Source organism: Eleginops maclovinus, chromosome 2, assembly GCF_036324505.1.
Source record: "Eleginops maclovinus isolate JMC-PN-2008 ecotype Puerto Natales chromosome 2, JC_Emac_rtc_rv5, whole genome shotgun sequence".
In the NCBI taxonomy this organism is placed as follows: Eukaryota; Metazoa; Chordata; class Actinopteri; order Perciformes; family Eleginopidae; genus Eleginops; species Eleginops maclovinus.
This window is the reverse complement of record NC_086350.1, coordinates 5,558,682-5,578,640: the sequence shown is the minus strand read 5'-3', so window position 1 is coordinate 5,578,640 and position 19,959 is coordinate 5,558,682. Positions and strand designations below refer to the sequence as shown.

At 41.2% G+C, this 19,959-nt stretch overlaps 2 protein-coding genes across 2 annotated transcripts; one reads left to right on the top strand and one right to left on the bottom strand.

Annotated features, from left to right (window-relative positions):
- Positions 1-491: 491 nt before the first annotated feature.
- On the bottom strand, positions 492-12,820 carry snx1a (sorting nexin 1a). The gene is made up of 15 exons (XM_063902067.1): positions 12,448-12,820; positions 8,717-10,100; positions 7,662-7,844; positions 7,396-7,446; positions 7,175-7,218; positions 6,764-6,905; positions 6,611-6,689; positions 6,402-6,477; positions 6,061-6,174; positions 5,216-5,309; positions 4,776-4,981; positions 4,489-4,632; positions 3,848-3,928; positions 3,682-3,753; positions 492-2,782 (listed from the first exon to the last, which is right to left on the bottom strand). The coding sequence occupies exons 1-15, from the start codon at positions 12,574-12,576 to the stop codon at positions 2,732-2,734; spliced, it is 2,850 nt and encodes a 949-aa protein (XP_063758137.1). The 5' UTR covers positions 12,577-12,820; the 3' UTR covers positions 492-2,731.
- Positions 12,424-19,953, top strand: sv2 (synaptic vesicle glycoprotein 2). Its single transcript, XM_063902020.1, is given in 15 exon segments — positions 12,424-13,050; positions 14,238-14,336; positions 14,640-14,801; positions 15,257-15,419; positions 15,574-15,695; positions 15,929-15,976; positions 15,979-16,091; positions 16,183-16,263; positions 16,538-16,636; positions 17,222-17,310; positions 17,945-18,075; positions 18,210-18,305; positions 18,401-18,560; positions 18,940-18,952; positions 18,954-19,953. Coding segments are annotated over 15 exon segments (1,629 nt in total). The 5' UTR covers positions 12,424-12,968; the 3' UTR covers positions 19,125-19,953.
- Positions 19,954-19,959: the final 6 nt, after the last annotated feature.

The following is a 19,959-nucleotide window of genomic DNA, read 5'->3' as shown; positions in this document are numbered from 1 at the left end:
TAATGTGCCTTTGAATATAATCAATATATAATGAATATATCAAAACAACCTGCTTTCATTGTCTTAAACATATAAAATGGCCTTACCCTTTTCCTTTTGCATTGTGGTTAATGTAGGCGCCAGGCTAAAAAGACAATCTGATTCCTGCTCTTTGTTGTCTTAACCGTCCATTGAGGACCCGACAATGCTTTTGCAAATCTGTGGAGTCTGTCACTAATTCACTTTATCTTTGTGGTCCCTTTTTCCAAAATATCCTATAGTCCCACTTCATGGTCCCTGTGGTGTGATGTGAAGCTGAAAGCTGCAGGAAAGTGAAATCATGATGGCACTTGGTGGTGTTTTTCATGGCATCCCTTTCACTTTGATCATGAATGTGGACATTTACTAAAGCATCTTGCTTCAGGATATTATCTTAACTAGGGAGCGTTGATAATCAATACTTGACTTTGACACTACTATGACTTTTCAAAATAAGACACAGAAGTCCGAGGTTCTTAATGAAATTTCCAAGTGTAAACAGTGCAACTTTTATTGATTTGTTTAAAAAGAAACTTCTATGACACGGTGCCGCCATTGCTCTGCACAAGTGATGACATACAGTATGAGGTCGCACTAACAACCAGTTTGAATCGAGTGCTGTCTAACAACAGTTTAAAACAAGCGTGCATCTTGCTGTCAAAACACAAACGGAAAACTGTGCAAAGAAATGTCTGCAAGTTAAGAGATGACAACACATGACACGGCTTCAATTTAAGTGTGTGTGCAAATGTGAAATTAAAGCTGTAATCAAAGGATGGCACCAAAGGTTTGTTACCGTTTGATGTTCAACTTGCAAAGGATGAGGCTTCAGGGATGAATTAGGTTCATTATGACATCAGTACGTTTAGTATTTGACATTAATCTCGTTTCTACAAGTCAGCATCAAGTCTTTTTTTGCATGTTGTTGCCCATTTACTAGAAATCACACCGTTTTATTTAGTGCTGAATCAATGAACAGATAATTAACCAACAACGATGTCAATTACTAACGATGCATCATGCAAAAATGCCCTACCGTCGCTGGTTCCACTTTTTTCTGTTTATTTATGGTACATTTAAAAAGGCACCCTGTGGATTTTTGTGCGCAGTTTGTAACCGTTTCTTCTAAGTGCTTCTTAGCGGTCTAACAGACGAGTTGAATGAGTTTGGAGACCCTTCTTATGGGGGATATAATATGAAATATACATCCATACACTAGAAAGCAATCCTATTCCTTGACGTCGTTGGCAAATTGTTGCCACAAGATGTCGATTAGCAGAAAACCCATCAGCAAGACAACAACATTGGGAATACCAAACCCACAAAATGTCACAATCTCCACAGGGTACCTTTAAAACAAACCACACTGTTTATAATTAAACCATTTCAGACGACACCTTAGGCTCTGGGAACCATTTTACAATTTTTTGAGTCATTTCATAGACTAAGCATTTCATTTTCAGACAAACGCATTAAGGAAAGTAAGTGTTAGTTGCAGACAAACACGTGTCATCGAAGGACTCAGAACCCTCACATCCAGGCAGCCTTTACGTCACTAAAGCAGGAAACTTGCAGGGACTTGAAACTTGCTCTTAAGGCTAATCCTTACAGTGGAAACACAGCATTTACTGTATTACTTAAACTTAGTCATCAGTGTTGCCTTCAAAAGTGTCAAACTGGCACTTACAGTTCTGCATTACCACAGGAAAATGATGAAACATTCATATTTCTCACTGTGAAGATTACCTGTTCTCAAGTCTGTGCAAGTTCTGTTCCCTACTGAAGGCTCTCTGGAAAGTAACTCATTCAAAACGAAAAACATGTAGAGTTATAAGCAAGAAAAACACAATTTGTAGTAAATGGGCTTTAACATGAGGACACTAGTTTGGTTAAACCCAGCGTTGACACTTTGTATCATCATGGTTGTTCTCTACAACTGAGAACAGGTTTCTCACATTTGTTTTGTAATACCCCGAACGCCCCTCTGACTTCAAAAAGGCACAGACATGTGTTACCAGTAAGGTTTGCACTATGATTGAAACAAGATCTAAAAACTCACAAGCTTGACCTACGATGCAACCCAGCTGTAATAATGTAATGCCTCTCAACACCCCGCACCATCGATAGTATCTTAAATCTTAAAGAAAAACAAACAAAAACATGGCTGGTATTTAATTACTTCATCCACCTGGTGGAAGTGCTCAGACTTTTTTTTTTTTTACCGTTTTGTTTTTTTATCCCTTTGAGTCGTTTAAAAGAAGAAACAAGAGTGAAACTCTCGGCCACTTTCTTCACCTGGGTCCCCAGAGATGTCTGATGAGAGAGCAGCCGCGCTGTAAACGAGAAACCACTGCTGACGTGACTCCCGGTCATGGAGGAGAAAATCCTGAGAACAACGGACTCGGTCGTTTCCCTTCTCTTGTGGAAAAATGAATGGAATCAGTCCTCTGCTTTCTCCTCCTCGTGTGACCATAACCTTTGTATATGCAAACTCTTTTTCATCTAATAAGAAAATATTTGTGGAAGGTTAAATGAAAATATACAATTATTAATACAATAGAGTACAGAGCTATATGTTAAAGGTGATTAAAAAAAACAGGTTGATTGTATCTCCCTTTACAATGCGCGCATTTTCCTTGGTTTAAAGGCAAGAGGTAAAGTGTATAAGAAGAAGGCAGCCTGTACTGTCGCCCAAGAGGCTGGAGCGCGACGGTTAGGCGATAGCTTTGGCTTCTGGTAAGAAAGCCTCCCAGTACTTTATGAGCTGGAGGGAGAGAAGAGACAACAGCGTCAGGGTCATTCATAGATAAGAAGGGGTTCATATTTAGCATCAGGTGGATGTTTTCCAATTATGAATCACTTTTGACTTTATACAAAAACCACAGCTACAATTTCAAGCACGTCAAGACACACACTAGCTGACTCTCGCTGGCTCGACACATGTACACACACCTCTCTCTATTAAAAAGGGATAGGCGCCCTTACTTTGCATGACCCTACTACTATAACGGTTTTTGTTGGAGCTTTATATTGCTTATGTTGTGTGTATTATTGGAAATACTACAATCAATAATGAAAGGATATTCTGCCTGGAAAGATTTGGCTTTCTGGTGCCCCAGTGGCAGTTTCAGTTTAAGTTAAGTATTTCTATTTTATATCTTTAAGTGAGCCGTTACAGTTTTTCTTTCCTTAGTTGGTCATCATTTAAAAGTGCATTGGATCATTCTGCATTGGAGCACTTAAAACATGAAGACCTATTTTCTCAATGTATTTGGTAATCTATTTAATAAAAGCCATCAACACATTCATTAGTAATACATAATATATCATAACAATTCATTTGTGAAGCTTTCATCTTTCCTTTTCCTAACCCCATGCAACACAGATCTCATACCTCTATCTTTATTTGTTTTCTAAGATATTCCAGGAATCCTACTTCTACGGTCCCAGGAATATCCACACACTGTTTTGTACATTTTCATTTGAGCTACAAATCATTTGAATATAAATACAATTATTCTGTAACCTTGTGAGTGAAAAATAGAGACTCCCATAGTTTGAAAAATATCAAACTACTTCTAAATGTACACCGACTGGTTTGGCAGGAAGGGTGTTTGATTATAAACCTGTTCAATACTTGTGTTTGACTAAAGACACACTCACCTGTTGCTGAGACTGAAGCAGACACTCCAGGTAATTAATGATCTCTCTTTTACAGTTCCTGGCCTTTTCCTTCTGCGGGATCAAACAAGAACAATTCCCCACATCAGTAAGGGATCATCTTTTTCAATGGTCCAGCACCTGAATGCAACACGGATAACATCCGTACCTCAAAGCGCACCACTTCCTTGCGCACCGTAGCAGAAACTCTTTCAAAGTCCCTCTCATACTGCGTCACCTTGGCCTCCCACTGAGAGGAGGAAGAGAGGAAAAGATCAAAGTCTCGAAGTATGGAGGCGCAGTCATGTCATGGTATGATATAAAAAAGCTACTTTGAGTAGTGACAAAAACAAAAGGGGCATTGTATATTAATACTGAGTTTAAAAATCTAAATTATAAGCTAAAAGTATCTCAGACTTCTGTGAAACAAAGCCCATTTTTATTTGAGAGTAGTTGTGTTCACTATCTCACATTTTGCTTAATATTGACTTACTGTGTTTTTCTGGCTTCTACCTAAATGATGAAGCCTCTATACCATCCATTAGTTATACAAATGGAAAGGAAGGAGATTAATACACATTATTACAGTAGAAAGCATATGAATTACTTAAGTACTAATATATCTAATAAATATCGTCTCCTGACAATAAACAGGTTAATTAAAAGAAAGGGGAGATTTAAATCTAATTTAACTCTGATTTGTTTCGTCATGCAGGCGCTGTCATCACAAGCAAATAACTATCTGCAGCACTTCCAGGCATCACCGCCTCATCTGGAGTTATTCCACGTTGCTGACATCGGCCTGCATACCTCAGCAATCTCCTCTTTGGCCAGCTGCAGCTTGTCAGGTTTGTTCGCCCACAGCAGTTTGGCCTCTGTCTCTCTCTTCTTCTGCAGAGCGGTCTGAGCGTCCTGCCAGCGCTGCCACGCCTTCATCCGGTGATCAAACGACCCCTGCAGTCCAAACACACACACACAGGATCACTACATGTTTATATTATAATAACAACAATAGCTTTAGCCTTGTAGCACAGGCCAAACAGAAAATAATAAGTGTCAAGACATCTAGGAATGAGCAGAACAGGTTTTCTCCGTACCCTCACGGCTCCAAGCAGGCGGATGTAATCTGCGATGAGTTCTGCGAAGCAGAAGGTGTCGTTGGCGGCCTGCTCCTGGTGCAGCTGCTCCATCTTGTCCTCCACCTCTGCCAGCTGGGACAGAGCTCGGGACAGGGCGGTGTTGTCCTCTGCGCTGCCCAGCATCGCCGTGCTCTTAGCGAAGCCGGCTGTGTTTAACGACAGCTCTGGAGAGGGGACAAAAACATTATATGATACACAGAAAATATATCACAGTTCTGTGAGAGAAGATATTCAAAATACTCCAAAAATAAAGGGATAGGAACTTGGGGAAAATGAGTTTGCAAGGCTGGATGGAAACCATCACACCAAAGCTGCCGTTTCCTGAAACCACCGTTACGTGTCATTAGTTTTGCCAGACTTATAATGACCAGCTTCAGTGTTTGAGGGAGGGGACTGACCTTTCCGGTGGACGACCAGAGACTCCACCAGCGCGTGGAGCTTCCTGAAGTGCTGATCTGAAGACTCCACCTCCTGCAGCTTCTCCTCAAACCACTGCAGCAAACATTACATCATTCAGTTATACCATTATTTCTGGAACAAAGCTTATTTCTAATCTATAATAACTGCTGTTGTTTTCATGGTCTACAGTTGTTATTCATCTGTGAACCCTTCTGAACTGCGTATATGAAAGGTGCCGTGCAAACACATTAAGTTACAATTGGTCAAACAAATTGAACGATTCTTGAATCATATATTTTGTACGAGAATATTTTCCACTCTTTGGTGATTTCATGGAAAATGATTTAGCTTCAAACACACTGGAACCTTCTGCATGTGTGTGTAACTCTGAGGTCGGATCGAGAGGAAATTAGTGTCACAGCTCAGTTTCTTTATGAAACAACTGATTGGTTATCAGTGTGACTGTCTTTACAATAATAGTGGTTTGTTAAATAGTTTAAGACGGTTATCTTGCACTTGAGCAAACACAAATGAGTAAATCTAGAGCACCAGATCAGATTACAAAGTCATGTGTCTGTTCATTTGAAGTGCATCACAAACACTGTGGCGTATGAAAAGGACTAAATAAAACCATGACTGTTTCTCTTAGTAATTCCTCTTTTCAGATGAAATTCAAACAAGCAAACAGACTAACATAAAGCCACTCTGCAAAAACAATCCCTTATCTGTTGGCCCCGTGCCATCACACTTAACCTGGGAGTTGGAAATGCTCGGCTCTTTACTGGAAGAAGAGTTTCGAAGCAGCCCTGATGCAGCGCGAGTGTCTGTTCACATCTGTACTCACCACGTCTGACTCGTTCATCTTGATGGTCATTTTACTGACAGCATCTGTTGCTTTGTTGATCATTTTCAGGAAGCCGGCGCCGCTCAGAGCCTGAGTGCTCGTCGCTCTGGGCAACTGGAGACACAGACACACGGTTACTATACATTTAAAACGTAATAAAAGTATGGATAAACGAAAGGGATCAAGTAGCAGTTGATGGCAGATGCTGTATAGATTATTTAATCGGAGAGTTATTATGTGCTAAAGTTAAGCACAGGCAGGTTTATGGGCTTGAAGAGAACAGTATTTAAAAATAAATGTGTCTTATTAAAAGCCCCAGAGGCTCCCTAAATTTGGCTTACTTCATCTCTCTCCAGGAACTCTCTGACATCAGGATCCTGGAGGAGTGACGGGTGATTTACCACCCTCTGGAGATACCTGTTGAATAGGAAAAATGGAAATAAAACTCACTTTAATTTGCTGTTAATGGCCAGAGCAAAAGTAAGGAAGACTGGAGGAACAGGAGGGCGGGATTACCTACAGCTACGTAACATCCTTTCTTTTCTCTTACCTCTCCAGAGCTGCTCTTCTTCTCTCCACAAAGTCTGCTGATGAAGAGTCTTCCTTTCCCACCTTCACCTTTGTCATACCTGTAAGAGATGTCCCTTCTTATAAAAACCAGATTCACAGTTACACCATTAGAGGAAACAGAAAGTCCGCCTACCCAGGATGCTCTTCTCTGGAGGCGGGGGCACGATGAATCCATTTGGTCCATGTTTTTCAGAGAGCTTCTCGTAGAGGCCGAGGAAGTCGCTGAAGCGTCGCCTCACTGTGAACGTCTTGTTGCGGAACATCGGCATTTGGGTCTGAAACACATTTCATATTATTTAATTGGATTTAACGTTCGAAACACACTTGAATTTGGTTGATTAGAACAAAAAAACAGCGATGATGTAATCCACGTCTGCTATTCCAAGAACAGTGCATGGCCGTAACTCCTGAAAAACGCTGACCAGCACTTCCTGTCTTGGCCCATTGTTACCACAAATATGATGAGTAACCGCTAACGTCCTCTGGGTTTAAGAGGACCCACTTCATGTCATGTGAAAAGCTGGATATCGATAGATGTTTTTACCTGTGTGGTTACTTTGTAGCCCATGTAGGCGTTCATTCCATCCCCTGGGAAAAAAAGGAATAAAAGTCAGAGCAAAATAAAAAGACACATTGATTATAAGAATATTAGTTAAGTCAAACTGCACCGAAGTTTCCCTTTTCTTGATCCTTTCCTAAGTTTGAAACACTCAAAATCAATGACTGAGTACCTCAGATAAATAATAAAACTGATAACACCCTTACCAACTTTTTCCGGATCTTTAACGGACACAAAGATCTCAAATTTGTCTTCTGCTCTTCTTCTTCCTCTTCTCCAACTGTAACACATTTTGAACAGAGAGTTAAACACTGACAGTGGGAATGATTTGCTGTAAACAAACATTTCTATTGAAGTTTATTTCCGTAATGTCGGTCCGGGAAGGTGCTAAACGCTAACTGAATGACCAACTGGGCTTCTCAAAAGATCTTCCAGAAAACTTAAATCAGCAGTTTTAACTTTGTTGGCAGACTAGGATTTTCATTCTGGGATATTATGTGTGTGTTTGTGTGTACCTCCTCCAGGGCAGCAGCTTGTGGCTTCACCAGGCTGGCAGCAGCCGACAGGAGGGGGGCGGCGGACGCAGACGGTGCGACTGTCACATCTTTCTTTCTCTCTTCCCGCGGACTGTCGAGGGAAAGCTCCACTGTGGCTTCTGTCAGCGAGGAAAGAAGCAGAAAAGAAACCGGCCCTTTCTGTATCACTTGCACAATGGAAATGTGTGGAGGGATGTACACTATTTTCTTCACATCTTAGGCTGTCCGAAGCAAAAAAAATATGCTTAAAAAAGACATTTAATACGGACCTTCACTCTGAAATCATTACCTAGAGTTTGCTTCCAGCCTCTAGTTTATTGCAGCTCAATCACATGGGGAGTCGTGCTTGTAAACTGAAGTCACAAGTGTCTCATTTGTTGGTCAGTTAAAAAAGGGGCACTCCCACATTTGTACGGAAATCTGAGTCTTACTCCATACGTCAAAAAGAGTTGAGAAATCGCAAAAAATAATGTAACACGAGTCAGCGTTGTTGCTTAGGAGGAAGAATGCATTGAATAGATAAAGCCATATCTCTGGCTCCGCTGCACTGACTTGAATGCGTTGTCTTTATTTAAACTCTGATAAGGTTATAGGAATACAGTGCTGAACCTGTGGCGTGTTCTTTACATTAGGAGTCGTGTGTTTTATAAAATCGACCATGAAATGAATCCCTGCTTTGAATCTGTCCGTGAACCTTTGTTGCGTGTTATCCTCCGTCTGTGTCCCTGCACTTCCTGTAAGCTTTCTACCGTCCGCTAATCTAATACGACAAACTACCTTCAAGAAATAAAGACTGGAAAAAAAAAGAAAACACTGAAAAGGACATTATATGACATCTGGTGTTTTCAAAATGTAGTTCTGGTTATGTTTTGGTTAAGTATTTTGATTCTTGAGAGCAGTTATGTGACTTTTAATTTACAAGTTATTACATGTTCGAAGACAAACTAAAAAAAAGGGGTTAAATATGGAGAGTCTGAATTAGTGGACCCACCTGCAAATATATCCGTCTCCTCTTCCGAGTGGACTCCATTGCTCTTGGAGGAGACGGCGCTGGTGTTTTTGGCCATGGGCACGGTGGTGACGGCTTCCTCACTGAAGATATCAGCAGGTTCTGCAGGAGTACTGTCCTGCAGAGGCCCCCCCATGTTGCTAACATCAGTAGAAGCAGCTTTGGCTTTGACGGGTTTGTCCCTCGGCTCCGTGCTCACAGCTTTCTTTGACGAGGCCCCTAGCGGCTCATCGAACAGATCCTCGTCGGGTTCCCCGCCGAAAAGGCTCTGCTGCTGCTGCTTGGCAGGCTTGGTCTGCCGGGCTTCTGTGAAAATGTCGCTCCCTTCGTCGTCGAACAGATCGACTGTTGCCGGTGTGGTTATTTTGGCTTGAGCAGCAGGTGCAGCAACACTAAGGAGGTCAACCAAAGGGTCAACGAACGCTTTGCTGGCAGGCGGTGGCTGATGTGTTTCAGCGGCTGGGGTATTATCACTGAAGAGGTCATCCAATGGGTCAACGAATGTGTTGCTGGCAGGCAGTGGCTGTTGTTTTTCAGCGGCTGGCGAAACATCACTGAGAAGGTCGTCCAAAGGGTCAAAGAACGCTTCGCTGGCACGCGGTGGTTCTTGAGTTTCAGCAGCTGGGGAATCATCACTGATGCCTTCAACCAAAGATTCAATGAATACTCCCTTTGGACGCTGTAGTTCTTGTGTTTCAGCGGCTGGGGAATCATCGCTGATGACATCAACCAAAGGGTCAGCAAATGTGACGCTGGCAGGCGGTGGCTGTTGTGTGTCCGTGGCTGGCGAATCATCACTTAGAAGGTCATCCAAAGGGTCAACGAATGCTAAGCTGGCAGGTAGTGGCTGTTCTGTTTCAACGGCTTGCAAATCATCACTGAGGTTGATAATTGGATCGGTGGAAGTTGCTATTGCTTCCTGTTCCTCATCACTTCTTGTTTTCTCATCAACAGGTGGAACTGTAACACGACTGGCATCTCCACCTTTATCCGTTGCTGTTTCTTCAACAGTAACATCTGCTTCTACTACTTCCTCTTTCGGGGCTTCGGCTTCACTTCCAAATATGTCTTCAAATTCCTCCGTGGGCTCATCTAAAGGGATTTCAGATGTGTCCCCTTCTGCATCTGCAACGGGACTTTCAGCTGTGTCTTTTTCATCCGGAGAGTCGGTGATGTTGTTTGTTAGGTCGACAAAATCATCCGAGGGTTCGCTCACGACTTCACTGGATGGTGTGTTTTCTGTTTGGAAGCTGACGGGCTCAATTAAGGGATCATCCATGAGGTCAACGGGAGGCTTCATTAAAACATTGCTGGGTTCACTCGAAGGAGACAGTAGGCTGTCCATGTCTGTCAGTGGAGGGTTGCTCTGGAGAGACGGATAAAGATTTCAAATTTTAGAGCATGGAACAGGACCACAACCCATATAGCTACCAGAATTACGGTAGAGGGCCCGGGCAAAAAGTCTGAATAAACGTTTGAACTTGAATATCGGAAATTGACAAACCCATTCGCCATTTTTTCAAACATTTAAATATGATAAATATATGAATCTTAAAATTGTTATTAATTTAGTAGCTTAATTTGTGTGCACTATCAAAAGGTATATTCATACAAGGCACTCAAGGCCAACATGCTATGTGCAATTCATTTTTATACATTGGGGTCCCTGCTTCGTCTCTTTTTCGGCTAAGGGGTGCTTGCAATGAAGAACTTTGAAACCCCTGTTTTTAAGAATTTAGATAAGACTGCACCTAACAATTATTTGTCAATATTTTTAGGGATTAAAGATTGGGAACGTACAATGTAAGGAAAAGAAAAACCAAGCACATTCCAATTTATTTCAGATCAATGCAAAAATTCCAACTGGTTCTTTTGTCTGACAAAATGTTCAAACCCCAAATAAATACAATAAAAACCAAACAAAGCAAAGTAGCAAATCTGTCAATCATGTAAAGATTAAATATATAATCCTTTTATCCTCAGCTAGAATAATTTGTTTTCCATGACTGTCATAAGGTGTGTGGAAGGAATACAAATTCCTCATACCATAAAATGTCAATAAACCTTCGTAGAAACTGTCCCTCCAGCATAATAGAAGTCTCCGTATCAAGTTAAATGGGTTTTCACTAGAATATTGCATCGACAAAAACTAAAACTTCCACAAATGTATTCGCTTTAATTAAAACAAAACTCTTTTTAGGTGAGTTAAACAGGTATTAAAGGAAGCGAGTACGTTTTAGATTTGCAGCGGAGGGAAAGTGATAAATGTGACTTCCTCTTTTTTGTTACTTTACATTTATGAGTGAAAAGCTTCTGGCATTTGTATGTCATGTTCCACTTAATTCTGAGCTGAGCCTCCAGATGACACTTTTGGCAGCACCACTTATTGTGGATAATGCACACAGAAAACAAATTAAATAAATGCCCAGTTTTTCAGTTTATTGGGTACGTCTTATACAATAAAAAACCTACTTATCTGAAGATTGTAATGTTTGTGACACTTTATAGAGAGGTTTTAATTCAACTTTGTAATGTTTACAAGTGCAATCTTTTGAGATTCAATGTCCTTATTTTGCAAACTTGAGTCATAGTTTTCGCTAAGGTCTTTTTTATTGCATTGGCAGAAATAGCCTATGTGAAACATAACATCCACAATTTGCTGAGTACGCTTTTCCATGCAGCAGTGAATCCAGCAGGAAAAAAGGAGGGAAAAAAAATCAAAGACAGCAACTTTCCAATCTCCTCTCTGAACTTTGACTGTAGGAAAACATCCGGGTTCTGACCATGTGACCACAGCTCACTCACATGACAGGAGGCTGCTCGGGCCAGATTTTTACCCTCATTCAAAAACAAGAAAAAGGGAGAGTGAATTTTAAAATGTATTCATTTCAATAATAAAATCAAAAGAGGACGTTCACAAAGCACACAGACCTCATTTCCTGCAATCTGCTCCCCTTTCACTGCTTCTTGCTCTACATATGCTGCCTTAAGGTCTGCACATCCAAAATGTACAAGATGATAGCCTACCTTCAGAATTCAGGGCAAGTTAACCGGAAGTATGGCCGATTTTCTGCACAGAAAACTAGGAACACAGGCTTTAATTTGTGTCATCTGGTTTCCCAATTGACCTCATTACAATCTCAGCCAGCCAGTCCTCCACATTGCAACTTTCAGGAAGAAATCAATACCAAAATGGGCGTTTGAAACAGTGGCAAAGATCAGCAGAGGCTGTTTATAAAAAGTCAGAAATTGGGATGGAAGGTGGATTCGTGTGCCTCCTCTCGATACACTACTTTGCTAATTTAACATACAGTAAAGGCTAACATTGTACGACACAACAGTTGCTAATGTTACGATAATTTGATTACTGTTTTCTTAATGCACAAAAACGAGCTACATGTTTGCTTCAGCTCACAAAACTTTTGCTAAAAGCGCCTTAATAGCCCTATTTGCTGACGTTAGCTCACCATTATGTTGGCAGTAAATGTCAGTAAAAGCTAACTATTCTTTACACAGTAAATGTCAGTAAAAGCTAACTATTCTTAAGACAGTAAATGTCAGTTAAGGCTAAATATCCTTTAGGCAGTACATGTCCGTTTAAGCTAACTATTCTTATGGCAGTTATTGGCAGTTAAAGCTAACTATTCCTATGGCAGTTAACGTCAGTTGTTAGCCGCATCAGATTAGCTTAGCTTAAAATCAACCAGACATACTGCGCTCATGAAGAGATCGTTCTCGTCGTCTTCATAACTGTCTCGGCCTCCAACTTCTTCGGAGTCCAGCACATCTTGGTCCTCGGAGTCGGGAAACGGAGGAGGACTACGCTCCGAGCTGGTCGCCATCTTCAGATCTTCTTAAAACAAACACAAGGGGAGGTCCGTCCACTGCTCCCCTTCTTCTGTTCCTTTTAGCTGCTAATGTTAACTCCTATGCTACAGCTAAAACTGTGGTAGTTCTCCAGAAGACAGTACAACTAAAAGCAGGGGAGGAGGAGTGATTGGAGGGTGGCTACAGGACGTGCAGACCTCCGCTCTCTGTTTTACTTCCTGGTCCTCCTCTTCTTGTCAGGTTAGCTCCACAGTTAGCTTCACAGAGAGGCTTGGCAGTCATGAGACAGATGCAGTAACGGTGTAAACAGCACCATGGACCTGGGCAGGGGTTGATCTCGCAGGTGTTTGTAAACTGATCTGCTCAAAGATCATATTGGAGACATCTGATATTTTTGGGGGGGGTGATGACTCGTCAAGACGTGGAGGCGAGGGAGCCGCTTCTCACCAGGGAACACCTGGGGCCAAATGAGCTGGAGTCCGATGAAGGTAAAGGTTGTTTTTGAACCCAAAATTAAGTGTGACTTTCTGTATGGTGTTATTTCACCTGCTAAAAACACGTTTTCGAGAGTGTTTCGGATCATCTGGAAATGCGTAATCACAAACCAGATAACATTGTCTTTACAAAGTTTAAGAAATGCCTGGTTCTCACAGGACTGCGACAAAGCAAACGTTAGGATCTTATAGATTAGTTTGCATTGCTGTGTAGATTAAACTACCCACCACTATACCCTGTGCAAGTAGAAGTATAAACAATATATAGTATTTAAATGACAGAGGTGTAAAGTAGCTAAGAACATTTAATCTACGCAAGTTCAATTTGGAGGGACTTTAATTGAGTATTTACTTTTTTTACTAAACTAAAATTCAGGGGTAAATCGTGTACTTTTACTCCACTACAATTATTTAAAGTTATTTTATGGATTTTGATTAGTGATGTGAAATATTATCAAGACTTTAATAAGACTTTAGTAACACCTGGATGACATTCACAAGCTACCCTGCAGTATCCAACGTCATTAAAACATGCTGCACATTTACCAGCTTTGATAACACTTAATGCATCAATACATATAATACAAACACATCATATATATTACTCTGAAAACAGCCATTGTGCATAATAAGTAGTTTTAGTTTTAAGTATGTTGATGCTAACACTTTCGTTCTTTACTTGAGTAACATTTTGAAGGACTTTCACTTGTAACTTTTCCCATGCTCTGGTTCTTCTTTTTTCACTTAAGCACAAAATCTGAGTTCTTCTCTCACTCCTGGTCTTAAATAACAAGCATTAACTCACTATTGCCATTCAAAATGAAAAGGCTACCAGATTCCCAATAAACATTCAATAGTTGGGGAGACTGTGGACAGATTAGTTAGATCCTGCTTCCACCAAAAAACACGACACATTTGTTGGTGTTATGGCTGACAGGTTTGGGGATAGATGCAAAAACATGTTGCATATCAAAACAGACCGCACATAGAGATAATCCAACTGTCCCCAAGTTTGGGACCAAATAGTCTCTGCCCCCAGTCTTCCTATAATATTAGACACATAGTTAATATAAATTATAGCGCCAACAAAATGAGAGTCTTGTGACCTCTTAAATATCTGTTTAAGCTGACACCTTTGTTTCACTTCACTGTTTGTCTGTTTTTTGCTGATTTTATTTTAGGTGAAATCATTTTCGACAGGAGTTCATCGAACAGTCCACATGATGCTGGTGAGAGCGCACAGAGAAGATTAACGTATGAGGAAGCAGTAGAGGAAGCAGGTAATATTACACGTGATGGTTTTGTTTCTTTGGTTTAAAAGGGAGGATTACATGATTTTAGGGTAAAAGATGCTTCATCCACATTTTAAAAAGTACCGCAAAGCATTAAATATCAACTATTATTCACAGTTTCTGACGAATGACATTTAAAAACATTGCTAAACCATCCTGATGTAATTCTGAGGTGTGTGTTGACAGTAATGGGCAGAGCAGCAGCTGCAGACTGCATTACCGTTAATATGATGAGTTAACGGATAACTTTTCTCTTTGTTTATTCACTCCTTGTTCTGCTTTTGCTTTCAGGTTTTGGGTTGTTCCACTGGCTGCTGTTGGTGGTGTGTGGTTGGGCCAATGCAAGCGATGCCGTGGAGATTCTCTGTGTGTCTTTCCTCCTCCCGACAGCGCGTTGCGATCTGCTGCTCAGCTCCTCAGACATGGGCCTGCTCACTGCCAGCATTTTCCTTGGTGAATAACAATCAGTTAATAAATGAGTTACCATAACTGAGCAAATATTCTCTGGTTTCAGATCCTCAAATGAGGCTTTGCTGCTTTTCTTTGTCATGTATGACTGTAAATTCAATATATTTGGAATGTTGGGAGTTGCACTTTTTAATAATTTACCAACATAGACAGATAAAACAACCTTATCAATTATTCACAATAAATAAAGTTATCTTATTTGTCCAAAAAAAGAAAAGGGGCTAAGACTAGATGTGAAGGAAAAATAAATATAGGTTTTAGGTTGTTGGTCTAAACTTAATATACCTAAGGTGACATGAAAATGATAATACAGTGAAAATGTTGAAATGGAAAAATAAATCAGCCTAGATCATTTAATGTTGTAAAATCAACTCTAGAGGAAATCACAGCAATGCTAAGAGCTAAATGCTAACGTTGTTATATTATTCCTGGTTTTCTAGGAATGATGGTGGGGGGCTACATGTGGGGGTACTTGGCTGACCGGAGGGGGCGGCGCCGGGTCTTGGTGGTGTCCCTGACAGTCAACGGGGTGTTTGGAGGTCTGGCCAGCCTGGCTCCGTGGTTCTGGCTCTTCCTGCTGCTGCGGTTCATCAGCGGCATCGGGTGAGCACAGGATTTGCACATGTTTTATATTGTGTTTCCTGGAGTTGTACAACTAACGGTAACACACCCAATGAAGTATGTTTCAGTGCTCAGAGAGATCATACTACAGCCAACAGGGTCATAGGTGGAATTCTGTTTTCCTTCCCTTCTGCAGTGTCGGCGGGTCCATCCCTGTTATCTTCTCCTACTTCTCAGAGTTCATGCCCCGACTGAGGAGAGGTGCGATGATCAGCGCTCTGGCCACCTTCTGGATGGCAGGAAACATCCTGGCAGCAGGTGGGAATACTCATAAATAAAAAATCATCAGTTTTGCAGCTTAAAAATATAAATTCACCAAGGTTGTAAGCTCAAGTGCTCACGTGTGGTATAATGAGAAACCTAAGTCACATGCTAAGCTTCCCTTTACAAAGTGTATATACTCCTTCAAAAAGGTTTAGGCTTATTCCCCTTGGGGTGACAGTATCAAAAAGAGAAAATGTGTTCAATAGTTCCTTCTCTTGTATCTGCAGGTCTGGCCTGGTTGATTATTCCAAAAACCTGGGCTCATTTCTCCCTGGGACTCTGGACTTCAAGAGCTGGAGACTGTTTGTGGTGCTCTGCTCTGTTCCCAGCCTCACCTCAGCCCTGGCCTTCAGGCTGCTCATGCCTGAAAGCCCCAAGTTCCTCATGGAGGTATTTGAATGGAGGAGTAGATCTCGTATTTGCTGCCTGCTTCACTTTTCTTTTCCAGCAGACATTGAGATTTTAGTCCTGTCTTTTCCAGGCTGGCCTGGAGAAAGAGGCGATCCATGTCTTCCAGGTGATGTTCAAGCTGAACGTGCGAGGAAAGGGAAAGTCTTTACCGGTAAGAACTTCATTTTATTCTTATATGCCTTTATGATTTATTATCATTGTTTTGAGGCACAATGTGTGAAGCTTAAAAAGGCTCTGATGAGTTGTAAAGTCTACAGTACAAATACACTTATAATTGAGCCAAAGAAAAAGAAGTAGTGCAAAAGGTGAAATGAAAAGGGAAGTTATTTTTCAAGTTAATGAGAAAATAATTATCATGAATTCTTTAATTTTACAGTAACATGATCTTCTGTAAGTGTGACCGCTTTCATTTGAAACTCTTGAAGGAATTTGGTTTGTGCATCAACTCCAAGAAAAGAGCAGAACAGGAGGAGACCAAACCTCAGGGTTCACAGAGAGAGAGACTCGGCAGTATGGTGAAAAAGGTAACATCATAAACCCAGACAAACTCCACATCCAGATTGTTAGAGGTTGCCCAAGTGCATTTTTACATTGCCCCTTAGGCACTATCACTATCTAACCTGTGTCGTAGTTTGACCTGAGGTATCATGGTTGGATTAACCTGCTTTCCTTGCTTGCTCTAAAACCGCCTGAAACCAGGTTGAGCGCTTCAGATCACTATTATGTGCATTTTTTTGCTAATTGAATAAAAATGGACATTACTGCTTAGTTCATATACCTGTTAATACATGTTCTGTTCAGCTGCTATCAAGGTTTAGTGAGTGGTTATTTTATCTAACACATTCATTTAGGATTAGTCAACTTTTCAGCAAGAAACTGAATGAATTCATCCTCTGTAAACTGGACTTTGACATTTTGTGTCTCCTAAAGAATAAGCAATGAAGCAGGACCAACCATGAGGACCTCAGAGTCAGCTTTTTTAGCTTTACATTTTAGAATTGTAGAATTGGCACACAACCATTTCACACACAGTCAGACTGGACTTCCCCTGTTTGACTTGACTTGATTTCCATTTTTATTTGTAATGATTTATGTGTTTGAATTTGCAGGCCGTGATGCCCATCAAACAGATGTTTAAAGGTCCGCTCAGATCCAGGAGCGTCGCCCTGCTCATCGTCTTCTACTGCATCTCCTTCGGGTGAGTCGTCCCAGAATGAGTCTGCATGTAAACTAAAGAGTATCTGTAGTGGAACTGGAGGTCTCCTTCAGACTACATGTTGTCAGGGATATGTGCAAAGTTCAGGGCTTGTGTTTATCATGCGTGTTTCAACACTGCTGATGTGATAAATCTAAAGCAGGCAGCTGCGCAGTGGGAGATAACCACTGCAAGAATTATCTTAAACAACCAGAAATCATGACTTAACAGCAAAAACTGCTCCAAAAATGTTCCTCTTAACCAACGTTTTACCAAACTACCGCACACATTTTTTGGTTTATATTCGCAAACACTCAAGACTGCTTAAAAATCAGATAGTTCTTATAAAAACTCAGGAATGTGACATGAGAGGTCAAGAAGCCACGGCCTAAACTATGGACCTCATCTAATCCTAAGAACTAAAAACAAATAACAAAAAGAGATAAATCAACTGAGCTAATGTCCCTGAAAATTGGATAAATAGATCAACTAGAAACACACAAAATGAGCCGAGGAACTAACCAATCAGCAGACAGCAATCCTGTAAAAACCATATATGACAAACAGTAGTAACATTTGAGTACAAAAGCTAAGATATATTAACGTGTGTGTGCTTGTGCGTGTTGTGTGTGTGTAGTTACTACGGGCTGTGGATGTGGTTCCCCGAGCTGTTTAAGAGGATAGAGGAGGACGGCGGCTCGCCCTGCGCCAACGCTTCCCTGCCGTCTCTGCTCCACAACCAAAGCTGCTACCCGGTCAAAACAAAAGGTGTGTGTGTCCTGGAAAATTACAAAGCTGTCAAATAAAGCAGTACATATTGTGTCCTAACCCACTGCATGCTGGGAAAGCCTCCATTCCCCTGAATACCACAGAATAACCTGTATCTCTTCCTCATCTGACAGTGTACATGGAGGGCTTCATCATCGCTGCTTCAAACTTACCAGGAAACGTCCTCACCATCCTCATCATGGACAACACGGGAGGAAAGGCTCTACTGTGTGAGTCTTCAGATTAAATCCATATTGTACCAACCAGTGTTATACTTTGAATATATCTGACCCTGAATCTACCCACCTCCTCGTTGTGTCTGCAGCCTTAAGCCTGATGGTGTCCAGTGTCAGTGTCTTCTTCATCTACGAGGTGCATACCCAATCCCAGACTCTTCTTCTCTCCTGCATCTTCAGCGGCGTGTCGGTGATCGCCTGGAACTCCCTGGATGTGCTGGGAACAGAGCTCTACCCGACAGAGCTGAGGTAAGTTTCCTTACAGCCTATGAACACAGGTGGTTTCAGTTCCTCTGGCTGACTGTGACATCTCCTTTGAGTCTCTTTTGTTGCACCTATAAGGGTAGGACATATTTCACCGTTATTAACCCTGTTGGGGATTTTCAGATTACTGGTGTGGGAGTTCAGAGGTTCCTAACTCAAATTCAGTAACTTGAAGGGAGGATCACCTAGCAAAACTGTAGGATAAAGAAAAATCCTTGGACATCTTGAAACCCCCAAAAGTCCTTTAAATGATAAACCCCCTACTAATGCTTGACATTTAACTTAACTACCATAACATTATCCCTCTGTTCTGTATATATAACCAACAGCTGCTCACGTTTTGATGTTTCTCTTCGTCCTTCAGGTCCTCTGCTCTCGGGTTTCTTCACTGGCGTGGGCCGAGTTGCCGCCATCATGGGTAACATAGCGTTTGGAAAGCTGGTGGACTCAAACTGTGTCGTGCCCATCCTGCTGGTGTCCGCTCTGCTGCTGACCGGAGGACTGGTGGCTCTGCTGCTGCCTCAGACCAAACACACAGAGCTCACCTGAGAGCTCATTATTGTTTATAGGAATAAGTTATTAGAAACCTCCTAGAGGCCTTATAGTGAGCAGACAGGAGGATCGCTGCTTTGAATCCTGTGCCTTCTGTCATTTCGCTGTGCCTTCTGAAGCTGCCTAATTTAAAAGAGACAGAGGGGACAGTCTCCACTTTCTAAGAATTACTATTCAGGAAAGTGAGTCAGAAGAATAAATGGAAGTGCTCTACAGTATTTATTTTGAGTTGTGAGGATCAAAATCCTTACCAGATGAGTCAGAGAATGAAGGACATCTTTAAAAAGAGTCTAGGTTGATCATGATGTTTAATCTCCTGAGTTTAATCAGTCATTGGATCAGAGGCTCAGCTTGTTTCTGCAGTTAATAGGATCTTTAAAGTAGTTTCCGGTATTACGAGGTGTGTTTCATTATAAAATTAGGACACTTTTGCTTTAGCTAAGGATGTCTGAAATGAAAAACACTTCACATTCCACATCTGTTTTACTTTTTAGTTTACAGGCCTTTCGTGATCGTTTTAAAGCCAAATGACTGTTCTTAAAAAATCCAATCATGTGCACATCTATGCCAACAGTAGATTTTAGAGGCGACTCAGGACCATTCTCTACCCAATCTGCGATTTCCCTGCACATACTGGACCACACCGGTTCAGCATTCCTGTGGAAAACCCAAAGATGCTTATTAAATATCAAAATCAGTCAAAAAAGGACCAAAAGAGGTCAAGTTTAAAAAAACCTTATATCTGAGTAGCATTATTATTTATAAGCTGGCTGTACTTTGTGACTACTGAAGCAGTTTGATTTAAATAAACGCTCATTTGATCTCAGTTGTG

Coding starts and splice junctions, on each gene's coding strand:
- snx1a (XM_063902067.1), bottom strand. CDS start 12,576: ATGGCGACCAGCTCGGAGCGTAGTCCTCCTCCGTTTCCCGACTCCGAG. Junction 4,633..4,775: donor GCCTGCTTGGAGCCGTGAGG/GTACGGAGAAAA, acceptor TTTGGACTGCAG/GGGTCGTTTGATCACCGGAT. Junction 3,929..4,488: donor CCAAAGAGGAGATTGCTGAG/GTATGCAGGCCG, acceptor TCCTCCTCTCAG/TGGGAGGCCAAGGTGACGCA.